Source organism: Buteo buteo, chromosome 21 (genome assembly GCF_964188355.1).
Source record: "Buteo buteo chromosome 21, bButBut1.hap1.1, whole genome shotgun sequence".
Classification (NCBI taxonomy): domain Eukaryota; kingdom Metazoa; phylum Chordata; class Aves; order Accipitriformes; family Accipitridae; genus Buteo; species Buteo buteo.
In genome coordinates, this window is record NC_134191.1 from 15,041,892 (window position 1) to 15,060,658 (window position 18,767).

At 47.0% G+C, this 18,767-nt stretch overlaps 1 protein-coding gene across 4 annotated transcripts in view; it reads right to left on the bottom strand.

Annotated features, from left to right (window-relative positions):
* The window catches only part of FLNB (filamin B), an 89,271-nt gene that overhangs the window by 40,060 nt on the left and 30,444 nt on the right, over positions 1–18,767 (bottom strand). For all 4 annotated transcript variants that reach the window (XM_075053314.1, XM_075053315.1, XM_075053313.1 and 1 more), the window contains 7 exons: positions 8,896–9,144; positions 7,808–7,905; positions 6,746–6,893; positions 3,470–3,588; positions 2,638–2,715; positions 1,702–1,864; positions 199–396 (listed from right to left, as the gene is read on the bottom strand). In XM_075053314.1, coding sequence (XP_074909415.1) covers positions 199–396; positions 1,702–1,864; positions 2,638–2,715; positions 3,470–3,588; positions 6,746–6,893; positions 7,808–7,905; positions 8,896–9,144 — 1,053 coding nt within the window. The remainder of the gene's footprint in view (positions 1–198; positions 397–1,701; positions 1,865–2,637; positions 2,716–3,469; positions 3,589–6,745; positions 6,894–7,807; positions 7,906–8,895; positions 9,145–18,767) is intronic.

An 18,767-nucleotide genomic window follows, 5' to 3' on the forward strand; every position in this document is an offset into this window, starting at 1 on the left:
AGGGAACTCTAGCAACAAAAGCCATATTACTGTTAGAGAGCACTGTTTCACCCTGTAAATAACCAGGTGACCCACTGAATCAGGTTCAAGATGTTGAATGGTAAGAGAATGTCCAAGGCAAGATTCAAGCATATTCTGTGATCACATCCAAGGAGAAAAGTGGCCATCTACATCTAGGTGCATTTTTAAAAAGCATACCCTCTCCAACAAGAACAGTGCAAGGAGTTTTGGGAATTGCCTCCCCAGCAAAAGTCACTTTGACAACGTGAGGACCAGCTTGAACAGGTTTGTAGGTGCAACGGTAGACTTGGTTGCCTTTGTCTTCTACTGCAACTTCAGCAAGGCCTCTCCCCTGAGGATCCTCCACTTCCACGTTCACGTCACCCACACCAGCACCTGTGAAGGAAACAAGCCCAGCTGAGCCTTGGCTTCCCCACAGCAACGTGCACTGCATTTAGGATCACAGCCAGCTGTCTGGGCTCAGCCAGCTGTCTGGGCTCAGCCAGCCGTCCTCTGCTACCATTCCCAGGCACAGCCTAAATGTCCAGCTTCTGCTGACAGCAACCAGACATTCAAGTGGGGAGGGGGCAGGACAGGGTGGTGGCATCTCCATGAAACCAAACTGACAGGGCTCTGCTGCTCCAGACACAGTTTCACAGCAGTATTACAGTACTGAATACACACGCAGCCTGATTACCCTATTGCTACCACCCTGTAGCACCTCTGTCACAGACTAGCCCACAACTTTGCCAGTCAGATCAATCTCTCAAGCTTCGAAGCAGTTTAGATTAAGAGCTACGACAATGTGCGTGCTGGTCTGGACAAGGATCCTTCTCTGCCGGACTATACGTATTCACTTTTGTTCAGACACCTGCTCCTCTCACGTTTTATTCAACTTGCCATGCAACAAAAACAGTTTTCCAGACACTTTTGGAGGCCAGACATGTCTTTACATGATTCAGACCACTCCCTCTCCCAATTAGAGGCTGAACCTAACACTTCCCCTCACTATAACCACATTTAATTTTACTTCTAAGCACCCTCAGGCAGAAGGCAATTTAAAATATGCTACTCAGCATATTCTGGTGTTTAAATATACTTCAAGTAACTGCCATAAGTAGTTTCACATTGTTCTAAATGAATTAGCATTTGTAGCATCTTCTTGACTCATTCCTCTAGGCTACAGCATTGGCCTAATAGCAGGCAACAAGTCACATGATGGAGATACTCTAATGAAGATAGTAGCCCTCTAATAATTACAATAGACATTGAAACCAGTTTGGTACTGAAGTATGAACTCAAAGTAGCACTGGGGCAGATTCTTTCTGTAAAGCTAAATTCAGAACACATTAAGCCTTTACAGTTTATTCACAGTTCATTCTTCAGAGGTGGGCATTTCACATTCCTGTTTAAAATGAGTTGGGGGAAGAAATCAGCCAGGAACTTGCCTGCTGCCATTCAGCAAGCGCATGGCGAATTTCTGGGTAACGCTTAGCACCTTCCTGCCCCAGCTCAGCTCCGTACTTCAAATGTTTCATACACAGCTGAAGCCTCCAGAGCAGCCTGGCTATTATTTCACCTCTGAACTAGATGGGGCTACAAATCCTCATCCACTTTTCTGTTTGTTTATTCCTCCAGGGCTTAGGTTCTCTTCACATTTGTGGAAGCTGCAGGATTTCAGCACTCGTTCATCCTGCTTACCTGCTGTGTAGAGGTCGAAGTAGGTAGGCTTGTTGGCAATGTTCCCTGTCGCCTCCAGTCCTGGTCCCTTTGCTGTTACTTTGCTCGCATCTCCCTGGGCTTTGTCAACATTCACTTCAAACGGGCTCTTTGAGATGTGCTGCCCAGCAAACAGGACTGAAACCTAGAGACAGACAGTGTCAGATCCGACCCAGCTCAGCGTCACCGCCAGACAGTCCAGCGAGGGGTCAAGCACCCGCGTTCCTAGCACAGCGAGTCTATGCCTCAGAGGTGAGGGAGACCATCCACCCCACAACCTTCATCCTCTCCATGCAGTGTAACTGCTGGCCACCTCCTTAAAGTGCTACTGGTCAGCCACACCAGTGGGGATGCTTGAATCTGGATGTGCCAACAAGAGGCAGACCGCCAGCCAGCAACGAGGTGGCAACAGAAGTTGCATTTATCTTTTCAGGCTGGCTGTGCGGACCAGCTGCTCAGGCAAGTGGCAAGCAATAGGATCACCCATCGTAAACCTGCTTCTGCAGGCATCTGGGGACAGAGTTCGGTGGGGAACCTTCTCTGCAAAACACCTACAGTGTACAATACCATTAAGGAAACGCCTTATAGAAACAACCTGGTATTTTCCTCTGCACCTCTGTGACAACTCACAAAACTGGCTTCATGAGCTGCAAGAAGTGGCCTCACATGAGAGGAGAGCCAGCTGTTGCACTTGATACAGAAACACCCACACACCTTCTCCTAACGCAAACGCCCTTCCCCCTTGAGAAGGGGCAGCCTAATAGCCCGGACAGAGAATTAAGGCCACATCAGGTTACCTTTTCTTCAGGATGCTCAGAGTGGCTATTACGCTGCCATCAGTAAACAGGCAGCCCTCGGGGGCTCACATTAACCAGCAGAGCAGCGCAAGAGAATACTACTTACTGACACACAACCTACCTTGTGAGGCCCAGTAACCCTTGGCACATACTGAACTGAATAGGTCTTGTTTTTGTCACTGGATGGTGTTATCTTTGCCTAGGAGAGAAAACACGTTCATTGTTGAGCTGTGCCCACGCACGCCAGCCTAAGACTCTCCTGGGTAGCACTTGATAGTGCAAACTATTTCCAGAGTCAGCAATGTCAGAGACATGTTGCTGTGGGAGCAGGGATCTTTGCTACCTCCTCTTCTCATATGGAAAAAACCCATTGGTTTTGTCTTTATATGAGACAAAGGAAGCTACCTTCTCCCCACCTCAGCCCTTTCCCTTGCTGTTAATTGCTCTACTAAGGCAGGCCAAAACTGAGGAGACGTTAAGTCCAACGTACAGCTGTATTTTTCTGGAATGTTGTAACATGATCAAGTGGAGCACTTGGATGAGAAGTTTCTATAAACATTAAAACCAGCATTTTAACTCAAAATGATTCATGGCATCTAAATAGCTGCTTTAGCCATTCCTGAAGAATGAGTAAGAGCAGACAGTGATTTACTAATGTGTGTTATCTAAAAGTGTGTCAGAAAGTACTTGGCCAGTCAAGCTAAATCACTGCAACTACTGGACATCGGAGTTGTGTTGCTTAGTTGCAGATAGTGACATTTTTTTCAAGTTCATCCAGTAACGCAATTATGAAGAAAAGCTTGAGGCTTGCATTTTTGATAGTTGGTATTTTGCAACTTCTTTTTAGATTACTTATCTGTTAAGACCTCACTTGTGAAAGATGAGGGTTACTGCAAAAACTTCAGCGTTCAGACCAGCTTTACTCCTCCACAAAGAATGTTTAGCATACATACCTCCTCCCTATTTCCTTCTGGATCCTCTATGAAGACCATCAGGTCTCCCTGCCCAGCACTGATGGTATCTACCGTGAAGATGGCAGGCTGCTTCACCATGTTCCCATGAGGCTCAATCCCTGTGAGACAGACACAGAGCAGCTCATCAGCTGTTGCCACAAAATCCAAAAGGTAGTTTGGAGGCTACCCACAAGCTGTCCAACCCATCCTCCCATACAAGCCCCCAGCACCAGCTTCCCCAGGCCCCTGCATGACATCTCTTCACCAGCAGCCCAGAGCACCATGCTCACAATAATCCCTACTCTTACAATACAACCATTTTTAAAAATTCATTGAATCATTGGTGCTCAACTCCTCTCGGGATCTCTGGCCAAGTCAGGAACCCGGCTGGCATCTGGTTTCTGGTGAAAACAAGTCACCCCGTTTGCCTGAGCAAGGCACTGAGAGTCACCCCCACAGCTGGCAACACTGGCAGCGAGCAGGGTATGTGCCTTAGTTGCTCTTTAGGAGCTTCCCAGCTTCATGCGGCTAAATGCTGCAATAGTGCTGCACCACAGGAAGGGCAACCAGGGAGGCAGGAGAGATTTGGGGAAGCTTTTTGGTAAAGGCATTATCCTAGAGCCAAGGGTGAAAGACTTATTTTAAGCAAGACAGTTCTTACCTATACTGTCCCATTTTACTCCATTTTCAGAACTCAGCTCTACAGACACTGCTCAGATTTATTACTCTTTGAAAGCTGCTCAAACTACTCTGCCAGAGTGAACGCTGTACAAATGGCACGCAGGGACCTCTCTAAGCCACGAAAATCCTGCAGTTCAGTGGCACTTTCGCTTAACTTTTAATCAGAGTTTCCTTATTTCTCAGCACAGGGCCTGCTACAGCCTGCATTTACCAGCAGGGTTTCATCATCTCCCTATACGTAGCCCCAGGTCACGACACCTGTCATGGTGGTGTCAGACTGAGTGGGTGGAAGAACTTCCCAAAGTTGCTGGTTCCAGACTAGCCCAAACATATATACCTTTCCGTTGAAGGGAATTACTCCTTGGCTTATTCATAAAACCGTGGGCACTACTGCTCCACAGCACAATTAGTGGAAAATGCAACGTCTGATAGATTATAAAGGAAGTGGTTGTGAACAACAGAATTCCTGAACTTGTTTATCTTCAGAAAACAATAACTTGAGAGCAGTGCAAGGAAGATCATGTTTTTACTAGGAAATCTGAGCATTCCGATAAGGTGTTAACAATTGACATATTCATTCTGTCAGACTAAGCCCTAGATTATCATCTAGTTTAAACAGCTATAAATTCGCCCTGCGTATCTTCAGTCCACCACACAAGCATTAGGATATGGTAGTCAAGTATCCCTCCTTCTGCAAGCATGAGAAGGATTGCTGATCCTCAGCAGACAGCTTCAGCCAGGACAGCATTAGTCACAGCACTTTCTTAGCCTACATTTAATCTTCCAGATTTTATTCTCTTCTCAGAGGTCTGCTTTGGCTGGGTAAATGAGCGCTCCTAGTGGGTCAGTGATGATGCACACAACTGCGTACAGCACCTCTGCAGGCTCACTTCACATCACGTCTACACACAGCCGCCCTAGGAGTACACCCCTGCAGTGTCCAGGGTGATGCGCTACAACTAAGATTCACATTGGGAGGTTATTAATAACTTACTGTAGTACATCGAAAAACAGCAATAAAAAAAGCTAAGACTGACCAACTTCACACCTGACAATCACCTTTTTCTAGAAGCATGAAGACCTGTTACTCATTTGTCCAAAAGACCCTGCCCAGTTTGGCAGTGAGCCCCTTGCTGCTGGAGTCCCCTTTCGGTTCTGACATATGTTAGCAGTCAGAATTGTCAATTATATTTAGAGAATCTGTTCTGGTAACTAACTTTGGGAAAACATCAATCTTTCAAGAAGAGTCTCTCACCCTTTACAATTTCCATTACAATGGCTCCAGAGCAGTGCATGCACAAAAGCAGACAACAAAATAATTCCAGTTTTTGAAAGAATAAGAACATGACTAAAGCCAGATTTTACAGACTGAGGCAGGCTGATCAGTCATTTACACAGTAAGTGGAGTATAGGTAGTCTATATACTTGGGATCTGACAAATATGTCTATGTATCAAGGTTTGCAACAGAAGGCATCAACAAAGGACGTAAACCCCAAGTAGGATAAATGCTAAACCCACTTCTGACTACAGTGACTGCTCGTCAGTGCAGAGATAGTGTCCATGTCCACTCATTCCATTAGTTAAGTTTCAATGGAAAATCAGGTTAAAAAAAAAAAAAAAAAACAACCAACAAACAAAACTCCAACAAAAACAGAAAAAAAAAAAGAGCAAAGTTTTGTTTCTTTCCATTATGCTCTTGTACACTCAATTCTGAAACCCACTAATTCTAAAAGTCTCCAAGGACCGCAGCTGGCCCCAGATCTAAAAAATAAAAAGGATGGAATGGAGAACAAAGTGTAATGCCTAAGTGATGTCTAGCTACACATTAAAGGTAAAAATATGTTATTCATTTAGTTGTGATTGTATTCCAATCTAGAGTAGAACCACATCAGAAGTTACAGGAATTATCTATTTAAAAGGTAAGTTAAAAATACGAATGCCTATGTAGATCTACAGTTGCATAAACATCTGTGGACAAGTCCTTCCAATTAGCAAACACAGCCTTTACAACAAAAGCTCAGCACTATTTCATGTTTGAAGGGTTACCAACCCACCTTTGTGCATGTGCAAACAAAGCATTCACACCTACGGGTCAATTCAAATACCTTATTTAGAAACAGCTGACCCTAATACACATCTGCCACCAAGCCTGGGAAACTGAAGAATGCCTCTACATGGAGCCTTCTCAGTGATACATATGCACAGATGTAAAGAGGTTTTTCCTCTTTAAAGGAGTGCTTTATCACAAGAAGCATTCACTGCTAGATCAACGACTGTCAGCAGCAATACTGCTAGCCTAAATTTCACACCAAGGTTGGTTTAGCCCCATATCATGCTACTTCTTCCAGCTGTGGACTGCAAGGCTGGCAGCTTGCAGAACAGGTTCAGAGACTTTGGGGAATTTACATGTTAGAACTAGGAGTGTCTTTTGGACTATATCCACGTATTTCTGAAACTAGGCACCACACCAAGAGTATACAAGTGAAACTTTGAAGTCAGTTACAGTAGGGCTGGAGTTCAACATAAGCAAAAACCCCACCCAGCTTTCTGAAGAGTTAAACGCTCTGTGCAGCCTAAGCTCACCGAGTCCTTACCTCTGCCGTAAGCCCTTGCTTTCTTTGGATTCAGTTTGGGTTTTAAAGGAGCTCCTGGTTTCAGCTTGGCTTTGGGGAACTGGGACAGGTAAGTCATTACAGAGTGCTCATCCACATCAGGGTGGATAATTTCTTCAGGGGTAATAACCTGAAAGACAGTGCAATTAAGTATATTGTACCAGTGCTTGGTTACCGCGTGTCAACACAGAAACAGAGCTATAACACAGTCTTACATTTCAAAACTACCGCATGCTACTGCAATTTCTTACATTTATTTTCCCTTTGATACACACAACATCATTTATTATCTCATGGCAAGAAAGTCAAGAAGCTCATTGTGGTCCAAATGTGATTTGGGGGCTTTTTGTGCCTTGGTTATAAGGGGTTCTCAGGAGACCGTGACAAACTAAATGGTAGCAAGGCAAGACAACGGTGGCTACGTTCCCCCCGAAAAGCAACAGAGGAATAACTGAAACTAAAAGAATTAGTAATTCATAATCCTGTGTTTCACAGCTCTGAACTGCAGCGCTTGCAAAGTGAAACTTGTGACCAGTCTCTTCTCCTGCTCCCACAATACAAGCTGCTCTGACAGCTTCAGAGACTTCGGCACTTTTGTCCAACTTTATCAGCCTGAAAACAATCCAGTTTGCAAATATGCTGTTCTCCATTTGAAAGTCATCTTTGCAAGTGACTTCCAAAGCCAGTGAGTTTTTCTTCTGTGGAATTCAATGCAGCAAAACAAACTCACTCCATGGACTAACCAAGCAGGCACCACTACACATGTGCTTTTTCCCCTACCCCACCTACATGCTGCAACACCAGCTGTCTTCAGCAGTGACACCTACACAAAATCTTACAACCAGAGCTCTGAAATCTAATAGCGCGTTTCATTACAACTTGCCCTTTCTCAGGCAATTTCACACAAGTATACTGTAACTTTTGCAAGTGTCCAAGCAACTTCACCTGCCTTCCTCAATCTAAATGCAAGCTGGTTGCAAGTACAAAGCTAAGCACTGTGCTTCCCACAAGCAGCCTGGGTCTCGGCGGCCGGCGCAGCCTTACCTGCGGCACACCCAGCCAGTCGTCCGCCTGCTGCATGGCTTCCCGAGCATTGTCAACGGGTTTCTTCGGGTCCCAGGTCTCCCAGTCAGGGCACAGGCCTGCAAATACATTTCAGTTGTTAGGTGTTATTTGCAAAGGAGCTTCCCCAGCTGAGGAAACCAAGTACAAACTCTGCAGCCACTTGTATTACACTGCTATACAGAAAGCTCTGAATAGAGCTTTGCAGAAGTAGCCAAACCAAGACGAGCACGTGCTGCTCACTGAAACGCTTCTGAGACAACAACCAGCATCTCCACAGGCCCTTACAGCACAGGCAGTAACAGCCAGTTCAGAAAGACTCCCACCCACCTTGCCTATCAACTAAAGATGTATAGCTTTTCAGTCAGCCACCCAACTGCACTGCTTTAAATTTAAGCTGTATAAGACACCACTTTAAATTCAGCACGAATACAGCTAGCCATCCTTTATGTTTTGCTGGCTCTCATGCAGCAAATTTGGAAAAGAAAGTTTCAACTGCTTGCCATAGCACCCCAGATTGCATTAGATGAACACCAGCAATCGCACTAGCAAGGCTGTTTTACAAGAAGGTGAGGAAACTGTGCCTTTTTCACACTTCATCACATTACTCGCCTTAAGTAGCACAGCCTCAGCTAGCTGAACACTGAAGTTTCAGGTAGCATGTGGCTTCTGGCTGCTCTGTGCTCCCTCTGCAATCCTATTTCAGGAGAACACATGGAGCCTCCTGCTGCGTCCCTGAAGTTGAAAGGTTGCTGGCACTTGCTGTGGGAACAAGTCTTTCTTGCATTTAGGAGCCAGCATTTGCGCCTTTGTCCCTTGCACCCAATACAAAGCTTAGACATGGCGCCTCCAATAACGCAATCACACATTCTGCTTTAGTCCAGTATTTCTCTTGGCCAAGTCGTTTACAATTTGCTGCTTCCCACAGCTGGCCTCTTTGGTCTCGGGTTTTCTTGAAAGCCTCATTCCCATCTCCAGCTCAGCAGTGAAAACCTCCTCCCATAGGAACAGCAGAGCAGCCACAAGGACAGCAAGTAAGGAAAACACGAACATCAGAGCAAAGGACCTACCTGGAGCACAGCTGTCAACAAGAGCCCCCAGTGCTTTGCCATCCTGCCAGTTTTGATTGAAGTTCGTGATCGGCAAGTAAGGAATTTTGTTCTGGATCCAGCCCAGCAGCCTCTGCTTAGGGGTCTGCTTCTTTGCATCATCATCACCTTCATCCTCCCACACGGGCATGGAAATGGAGTAGTGGAGGATAAGGGTCCATATCAGGCCAAGGATCAACTTCAAGTTTCCATCAACTATGGCTTTACTATCTGGAAGAGAAAAGACACACAACTGATTATTTCCCCCCCAAAGGAAAGAGGCATGTTTTTAAAATACTGTGTCTGCACTCATGCCCAGGTAATCAAGGACACAAGAAGCAACCCAGGTCACTGCAGACACTTGCTCAGGCAGAGACACCATTCTTCATGCCCCGCATTAGACGGGAAGAAAGAGTTGAGTCCAATGACTCAGTGCTCTCCAGCTGTCTCGAGAGCTCGGTGCTCTCCAAGGGTGGTGTGACTTGCCCTTGAAGCTTTACAATGTTAAGCTTAGGAGAAATGGCAGTTTAAGATCTCTGGTATTTTGCACTTAGATGATAAGTGCCACCTGGTATTTTTAATGGCATTTGTATCTTATGAAAGAAGCCAAACAGCATGTGATGAAGTTCACAAGAACAGCATCCCAACAGGCGTGAAATACCCCAGAGCATACCTAGCAGCACCATTTAGGAAACTGCATTTATACACAGCAACTTGCCTCCACACACACATCAACAGTTTGCATTAAAAATGGCAGCAAAAAAAAAGTGCTATATAATGACGTCCAGCAAAGCCAGAGTTTGGAATTAGAACAAAGTTGAGATATATCATGACTTGGGTACAAATGGCAAAGCAAGGAGCGGAGGGCCATCGGGCATCCTTCACACCATCACACTCCTGCTTGCACAAATGTCATTCTTTCATGCTACAAATTCAGAGTTAAAAGAAAAGAAAAAGCCAGTTCTGGCTTTTCCATGTCATGCTCTAGCCTAGCAAAAGTTTATTACCACAGTGGCCATACCACAGGTCTACTTTAAGACACACCATGCATCTAAGTTTAAAGCTGCTGGGTAGCAAGATCAGATTGTTGCAAGAAGCTGTCTGAAGGGGCAGGATATTTTTCTGCATCAGTTTGGCCTTATGAAGTGACCTCTACAGCTCTGTGAACGCTCTTGCAATTTACTTTGGTTTTAGCGAGTCACAGACTGGATGTATTCCCTTTGAGCTCGTAGTTGCCACTCAGGTTGTATTACACTTGTAACAGCTCCAGTTTGTCCAAGCTCACCCAAACCAGGGCTGCAATGTTTTGGGATGCCCTCAGCCTGACTGATCCTTTCATTCCCAGCAGCACATTACAGCAGAGCAGTTTTCTGTTCTTTCCTCCATTTCAGTGAAAACTGTTACAGAAACCCCTTTTATAGTCAACAGAAGTTACAAGTGACCTGGAAGCTTTTGTCTCCTCTCCAGCTCCCAGAGCAGATGCTGGAGTAAAGACAACTACAGCAGTATAAACTCACTTTCATGCCACCAGAATAATTGTACAGGGATCTTACTGAGTCCCAGCTAGAAAAGAAAAAGCGTTCAGTACTTTGTTTGCCTTCTCCAGTTCAAATTCAGTGTTAACAGGTAGTGCCCTCCAAGCTGAGCCTTACTACACCCAACACCCACTGCACATGCCTTACTTGCTCCTCTTCAGCTACAGAGTCTGCAGCAGCAATCCAACACCATCTTATTAATACAAAAAGATCTCCTGACTTTCAAAACAAGTGATACCAATTATACAGAATAGCAACCAAGAACAGTAAGCACCAGGGTGTTCCCTTTAACCCAATGCTCAGGCAAAGTGGTTAATATTTACATGGTTTCACAATAGGGCGGTACGTTCTGAACAGATAATACTGTAACTTCAGACCTTGAATGGTGTTTGGCCTTTCTAGATAGTTAACATCTAGTTTCTACTCAGATTTTATTTGTATTGGATTTTTTTTAACATCAGTTTTGACTAATCTTACAGTGTTACGATAAACGTGTGCCACTTGACTGCTCACTGCTGACTTCACATCCAGTCTGAGATATACAATAGATATCTATGAGGTGATTAAACCCCACTGGGTTTTAATTACAGGTTCCAAGGTAAAAGCCTGCATCACATAAGGAGTGTGTCTCCTAGCGACAACTAAACAGTCCCTGCTGTTAGCCATTTCCCCCTCTTTCCAGTTTGAGCAGTTGAGCTGCAAACTGGTCTGTGGAAGGAAGACGCTCTCTTACAACCTATTAGGGAAAGCTTTCCTGAAAGAAGCTGTATCAGAGCAGAAGGAAAAGCTGCATTTTACAGGAGAGAGAGACCCAAAGCCCTGCTGGCAGGCTCACCATGGTGCCTGAGCTCCACAAGCTGGAATTTAGGGCTGCAGTGTGCAAAAACCAGACCGTGGGTGCGAGCCCCCCCGCCCACCCACTCCTCGTGCCTGCAGCACCTCCATCCTGCACCCCCACGGCAGGACCACCCGCTCACACCATGGCGCTGGAGCGTACCGCCAGCCACCGCACCCCTGCGCCAGAAACGCCTCCAAGCTTCAGTTTCGGATTTATACCGACATCGGCATTTTTACTGGAGTGGACGCAGCGATGATTTAGTATGCTACAAGTAAACTCATTTCAGAAAGCCATCCAGCATTCCCAGGGAGGAAAGCCAGCGGGACAGAATCACCTTGAGCACACTGCTACATGCACGTTACTCGAGATAAAGAATGGTCTGTTTCATATTTACAGCGCATAAATACTGGCGATATGGGGATGCGCTGCGGTTACTGCAGCAACCAGCCGTGTGCTCAGAGCTTCCTCCAGCCCCCCCCAGCCACCATCCCCGAGGGCACGGCTGGGCAGCGGTCCTTGACCTGGGGAAAAAGAGCCTGTGCACAAGACAGCTTCACATCGGGAGCAAGAACATCCCATCTCATCAGCCCTGTCCAGAGAGGCCAGGCACGGAGCTGATGTCGCGATGACGGGAAAAGGTCACCGCAGAAACGGGACAGCTCTTCCTCCCCAGGGCTGGTGTCATCCCTGCAACTGCACTTCGTTAGCAAAGTTAGCAAGCTCTTACAGCCTGCCGGCTTCCTGACAGGCATAGGGATCTCATGATGTAATTTTTTCCAAGCCTGCTTGTAGGAGGGCTTGTCTGCTTTCATTTGGGGTGGGGAGGAGGGAGGGAGAAGAACTCCTGGGCAGGACAGTAGACCTTATCAGCACCCAGCAGAGCCACCCGCACACCCTTTCCACAAGCACCCCGCTCCCAGCTACAGGGGATCCCACCAGCAGCTCGGCCCTGGTGCGCAATCTCTATCACGATACAGAAGGACCCTCCACATACGAGAAGAGACCAGAGTCTAGCCCAAAGCAGGCTTGGCTTCCAAGCGCTGGTGTAAAGCTTGGCTCCACCCGAGCATTCAGCCTCTCCAGAAAAGCCTCCGCTTTACTGCCGCCTTTTTAATTAACTGACTAAAAACATTCAGTGCATTCTCCTTGAGGTCTCTTGGGCATTAAGATGCAAGCAGCACCCAGGAAGACAAGCATCCATTAACATGTCTTGCACACGGAGCACTGAGCTGGCCCAGAGAACCCTGAAACCCTCTTAGTACAACCAAATCCGCAGGCATCCCCCACCAGCTCCAAGTGCACACTGCCAGTGTAATGCTGCCAAGGTTTTGGAACAGTGAAAAGAAAAAAAAGTGTTTCCAATGACACTTAAGCACCAACAATCACTACTGCAGGCGCTGCCATGTACCCCAGCTCAGCTGGCTTTCCACTGGATTTCCCCCATTCCCTGGTCTGCTTCAAGACACATTTTCTGGCCATCCCAGGCTGGAAAACGGATTATATGAACAGCAGATCTTGCAACACTGCTTTCCTATTACAAACACTACTTTTAGCATACTTATTACTCACAGAATCTATGCTTTGAAGCTTTACAGAGCCTTTCAAGCTACGTGTCTCAATTACTCCTCTGGAGCTTATAGAAAATTTACAGCAGAGAGATGCACACTTGTGGTCAGTGCTTCAGAAACACAGTGCAAGCACCCAGCCCCTCCAGGACGCACCTCCACCATTCGCAGCACGAGCGGCAGTGTTTGGCTTTCAGCTTTGATGAATTAGGTAGATGGGAAGGAATTGTCTGCTTTCAGCTGAAACAGAGAGCGTGTATTTACTCCACGGTACCAGGCGAGTTTCCGCAGATTAAAGGAGGCCTCTCCACGCAGGCGACAGCCACCGAACCCTGCCTTCCCGCGGCTCAGAGGAAGCGAGCTGTCACATCTCATCCGCCACGATAATTTAGCAGGGCTGAACAAATTCTTTACAGCACCACTCTAGACAGCCTTAATGTAACCTTTTTTGGAGAAAGTGTGGTCATCTGCATAATTTGCTTTATTCACGTTACAATGCCTATGGTAACATCTGCAGATGTACTTACGCATATGCCAGAGCACACTCGCTCACTGGTTCGCTGTACCCGGCAGGAGATGCGTGCTTTGGAGATCAAAGCTCCTGCACAGCTAAGTCACGCCACCGCAGCAGAGCAGGATACCTGCTGACAGCCATTTGACTTGTACTTTTCAAAGGACACATTTTTATGGGAGCCCAGGCATGAAGCAGGAATCCATGGCTGCAGCACCACAGGACCTCTCGCCTGCCCCAGACCAGTACTTAAGAGGACTTCAGCTCAGCTGGGAAAACGGACAACCAGCTTTTCAAGTGCCATCTAGAACAGCCAAAGGGTGAGGGGTCTGGGTTTCTTTGCCTGGTTTTTTTTTTGTTTGTTTCCTTAGAACTCAGAGTTTTGGGGCTGTTGCATGCAAGTCTGCTGATACTCAGCTGCAGACTCCAAATTTGCAAATGCCTTTAGATGACCACTTTTAGACAGCCTGCAGGTTATCATGGCTAGACACATGGTCCAGAACCAGCAAGAAGCAGAAACACTCAAGTTTGGCTTTAACAGAAACCTTCACTCCCACCTACACTGTTCACTGTGCATTTTAACTCCAGTTACTCCACTCTAATTTGCTTTCCTCCTCTAAAAGTACCCAATGGCAATCCAACATCAACAACATAGCAACCGCCATGAAGCAAGATGCAGCCCTGGTTCAGCTGCACGCAGGCAGAAGCTGTCTGCGAGGAGAGGCTGCAGTCCACCCGCTGCCGAGAGGTCCTGGCGTCAGGCTGCAGCCAACCAGACTTAAGCTGTTCTGCAGAATCAACACCAGCATTGAACAAGCAAGCACTCACTTTTCTGTTAAAAAAAAAAAGCCTATATATAGCCTACAACATTAAGTTTTATGTAGGAGTATCCTGCTTCTTAGTCAGCTATTAGGATTTAAGTGGCTGCCTGGTAGGGTGAAGAGGAAAACAGACTGAACCAGAGCTCGTTTGCTTCCCCCATCACACCTCTGAGTCTAGATTGTAATTCTTACCCCTTTTATTATCCTATTAACTAAGTGGCAACTGGCCCAAAAAATGGATTATGGCAATTCCATAGGTCGGCAGTACACACCACCAGTCTCAGCCTTGAAAAGGAACCAAGTTTTAACTGCTCAAGCTGATTTATAATTGTTGCTCTATACTAAATATTAATACGATATGTTACACTTGGACTGTTAATATCACACTCCTTAAAGCACAAAGAAAGACACTGAAGTGCCTACCCTTCAGCCAGCAGCGTGACTAGCCTGAGCCAGCAATGTGACCATCTCAAGACAAACGTGTGTCATTTTTACAGCTTGGGCCACAAAAAACTTCCCAACCCAACCTACCAAGTGGAAAACCGCCAATGCTGCAGAGCTGGCTCCTCTCTACTTGTGCTTGCAGCTGCCCCAGGAGCAAGCACCAGAACTGAAACCTGGCATTGATTTGAAGCTTGCAAATTCATCTGCTGCAGTAGAGATCCCTGAACCCTACCTGGAGTGTTGTGCCACAGCCAGCAGCCTGGTAAGATCTCACTTGGTGTTGGCTCCTTAGAGCTGTCTTAACAGCCTTTAAGTCATAATATCCATGACTAAGTAAATTCAGCATCTTTTGCCTTTAACCTAAGCACCTAGGGCATGTTACAAATTATTTTTAGGCATCTTCAGAGCTGTAAGAATATTTATTAGACTTACAATCCATCATCACTTGATTTCAAGAGCTAGTGCTGCAGGAGAAATTCCTGTGACCTCATGCATCTCTCAGAACCACTTCACTTGTCCTTCTTGGGCTTTTTCCCAGTCCAGTGTACACCCTTTATGTCAGTCAGCTCTATACTGGAAGAAGCACTGTTTCCAGAAGGGAAAAAAAAAAAGCAAAATTCAAAAGAAGATCTTGCAGACTGGGAGTTCCCTCACTCCTCTGCTCAAAAGGGTTTCCAAGTTGCAACATGGAAAATTCCAAGCAGATTTTGAGGAAAAAGGGAAAAAGCCTTCTCCATGAGGGCTGCCACATACTAGAACAGAAGCCCAGAGAGTCCATAAGGTCTGCGTCCTCAGAGACACTCAAATTTAACTGGACACACCCTTGAGCAACCTGATCAAGTTGGGTCTGCTCTGAGTACATGGTTTGAACTATATGACCTTCATTAGGTCTCTGCAAAGCTAAATTATTCTACAATTAAAAAAAAAGTAATCCACTGTTACAAACAACTTTGCAACTAGTATCTTTTGCTTATGTGCAAGGCTGCTTTGCATTCAGATTAAGCACAAGTATTACCCGAACTGTGGCAATGCTCCTTGAACTCTGCCCTACAGCAGAGCTGCAAGTCATTTTCTGTTGGACAATTAGTGGAAACAAGATAAGCTACCGCAGCAGACAGCTTCCTTACTAAATTGAGCTAGCAATACAGACTATGCAGAGTCTTGTAAAACAAATGAAGGACTGAAAAAGCAATTTTTGAGTAGTGAATTTATTTTTTTAAAAAAGTTTCTTGGTTGAGGCTACAGTCAACATGGCTTGTCCGAAGTCTGAGCAAAGTCATCTGAGTTTTGATTTCCACATGCAGAAGTTCTGCCACCACCAGTACTGATCTCTGCATCCAGCTGTGGTCACCCTCTCCAATCTTGATGTCTTCCCCATTTACAATTTTAGGTATTATATGGAGGAAGAGTCCCAAAATGCATGATCCTTAATATAAAACAAAGGAGCGGTCTCAACAGCCCTTACTCCCTATTTCCAGACATGGAAGGAACTTTGTACAACAGACAAAGTTCACCTCAATTATGGATGATTTATGTAGAGACTGTAGGAATTTTAAGTCCTGTTATGTTGCAGTTTGAGTACTTTCCCACCTCTAATTATTCTCACTTATTGTTAAACAGCTGTACCAATTGGGGGATAGAAAAATTAAGCACTCATCAGGGCTCAATCTTCTGCAACAGTGAAAACTCCACATTGAACCAAGCTCTTCCAAAGCCCTGCTCCGCACTGCGTACATGCCACACAGAAGTATGCAGATGAGATGGAGCTGAGCAAGCTGTCTAAGGAAATTCTTTGCTGAAGCATATAGTATGCGTTCACAGGCTTACTGTGCCTGCTAAAGACATTAGCGACATCCTCTGTAGGGATAGTATGTCTTTAAATCAATTACACAGGTTCCTCTGTGCTTTGAGAACATACTGCAACCATTTCCTCCAGTGACCCTTAAGCCCAGGTCCACCTCGCAGCTTCTCGGGGCTCGGCACATAGCTCGTCGCCTGCCCGCGCGCAGCCAGCTTACCCCGCAAAAGCGCAGGCTGTGCCCGTTGCACAGAGTTGGCACCCGGGCGGTTGAACTCTGGCCAGGTCTGTGGATTCCTAGCTGTGACCTGCTAACCTCTAATGGCAACGTGCTCCAGCCCCATTGTGTCTCTGCTTCTCAGCGGTGTTTGCAGCCAGTGCTGTGACCCACAGGAAAGCTGTTCCTCAGCGTCCAGCTTACCTGAATACCAGAGGGCTTTTTGGCTCATCTGCTCCCAGCTTAGCTCCTGCACCCTGCCAAGATGCAGCCAGTGGTCAGCTTCACTAACGAGCCTCGGGGCATTCGTTACCCAAGGAAGTGATCTTCAGGAAGTGTAAGTGATACACCATGTACACAGCAGATCCACTAAGCTTTTTACAAGGTGAGTTTTCCAGAGGGGGAATGCCATTTCACTGGAGGATTGTAAGAACAGTAACCGAGTGCTGACCTGGTCACCGACAGGAGGATGGAAAAAGATGTTGGGGTTTTAGTTTGGTGGGGTATATTTGTTTTTTGTTTTGGTTTTTTGCAAGGAGACAGAAACCATTTTCCTCTATGGCTACCAGGGTGTCTGGTTATTAAAAAGAAGTAAGATTCCTTTGTAAAATTCATCTTAGGATTTGAGAGATTAAACATTACAATTCAGAGGTTTCTAATAGTTTTTACTTGAACTGGATTTGAAACCCTTCAGATCAGTCAAGAGAACTTCAGGCCACTATTGCATCCATCACCCTGTACTGTCTACTGGTGCAGGCTGGGCCTCTGGAAAGCATCTCTCATGAGGTGGAACAGGCAACTGTAAAAATAAGTTCAAATCCAGTCCTTTCAGTGTAGGTTTGGCAAGAAAAAAATTCATATAGACTTTTAATACAGAAAAGAATAAAAAGAATCAAACCAGTGGAGCTCACAGGAGTGAAATACAGATTAAAATAGCTCTGCCCAACTTCTTAATGGGCACCCAGAGACCACTTAGGTCTTGCATCCAGAAGAGAAAGGCATAACACTAGAACCAACCCAGCTTCTCCAAGAGAAACTGAAAACACCCAAGGGGACTGGAAGGAGAAGTCAAGAATTTCAAAATTGGGAATTGTTAGGGTGGGAAGGGAAAAAAGTCAAACTGCGGGTGGCTTGCGATCAGATTCCTTAATACTTTCAGTCTGAATACACCTAGGGTTTCTGTCGCCTTAAGAGCCATATACCAAGCTATGGATACGAGAAGGTAAACGTGCAGTCTTATGCTCAGGAACAGCCCCGGGCAGGAGGTGTTAGAGCGCGTCGGACTCTTGCCGCGAGTGCTCCCGGGGACCATCCCCACCACGAGCACGAGGAGGGCTCCATGCTGCCTGCACGCCGCTGGGATGCTGGGACGGGATTAGCAGCGAGCAAGGATGGAAGACAGAAGAATAAGAGCTGCCATTCACACCAGCTATTTCTGACTCGGTTGCTCACTGCCAAGCAGGTCCCCGCTCTCAGCCGCAGGACCGCGGTGCAGATGCCCACCCAGCCGAGCCGCGTACAGGAATGCTGCTTTGGGGGGGAAAGAGAGGAAAAAAAAAAAAAAAATCCAAACAGAGAGAAAGGAGCCTGAATGCTGAGCCTTTGTACCGCAGCAAGTTTCCATGAGTGCTGCTTTGTTCGCAGCCAGCCAGCCCCTCGCCAGCTCCGCGGGGCAGCCCGCCAGCACGCCACCGCCGCGCTCTGACCCCGAAACCCCGGCTCGGCCGAGCGCCTGGCGGCCGCGGGGCCGGACCCACCCGAACACCTCCCCGCTCCCCACCTGCGGCTCCCCCCGCACCCACCCACCGCCGCGGGGAGAAGCGGGGCTCCGGCCGCCCTCCCGAGCGCGCGGGGGGCCTGCCGCGACACGCCGCGGCCCATGACATCATTGCCAAAACCACCCCGACAATGGGCCCTGTGAGCGGCGGCGGCCCCCCCCCCTCTTCGCGCCCAGCGAAGCGCATTCCCCGCTGCTGAGCTCATCCCACCGCCCCTCCGGTGCCGGCCGGGACACCGCGGCTCCCCACTCGCCTCCTCCGCCGGCGACGCTGGAAGCGGCCCCGCGGCGCAGCCCCCTCGGCCGCAGGGCTCCGCGCCTCAGGGGAGGCACGAGGGGACGCTGGGC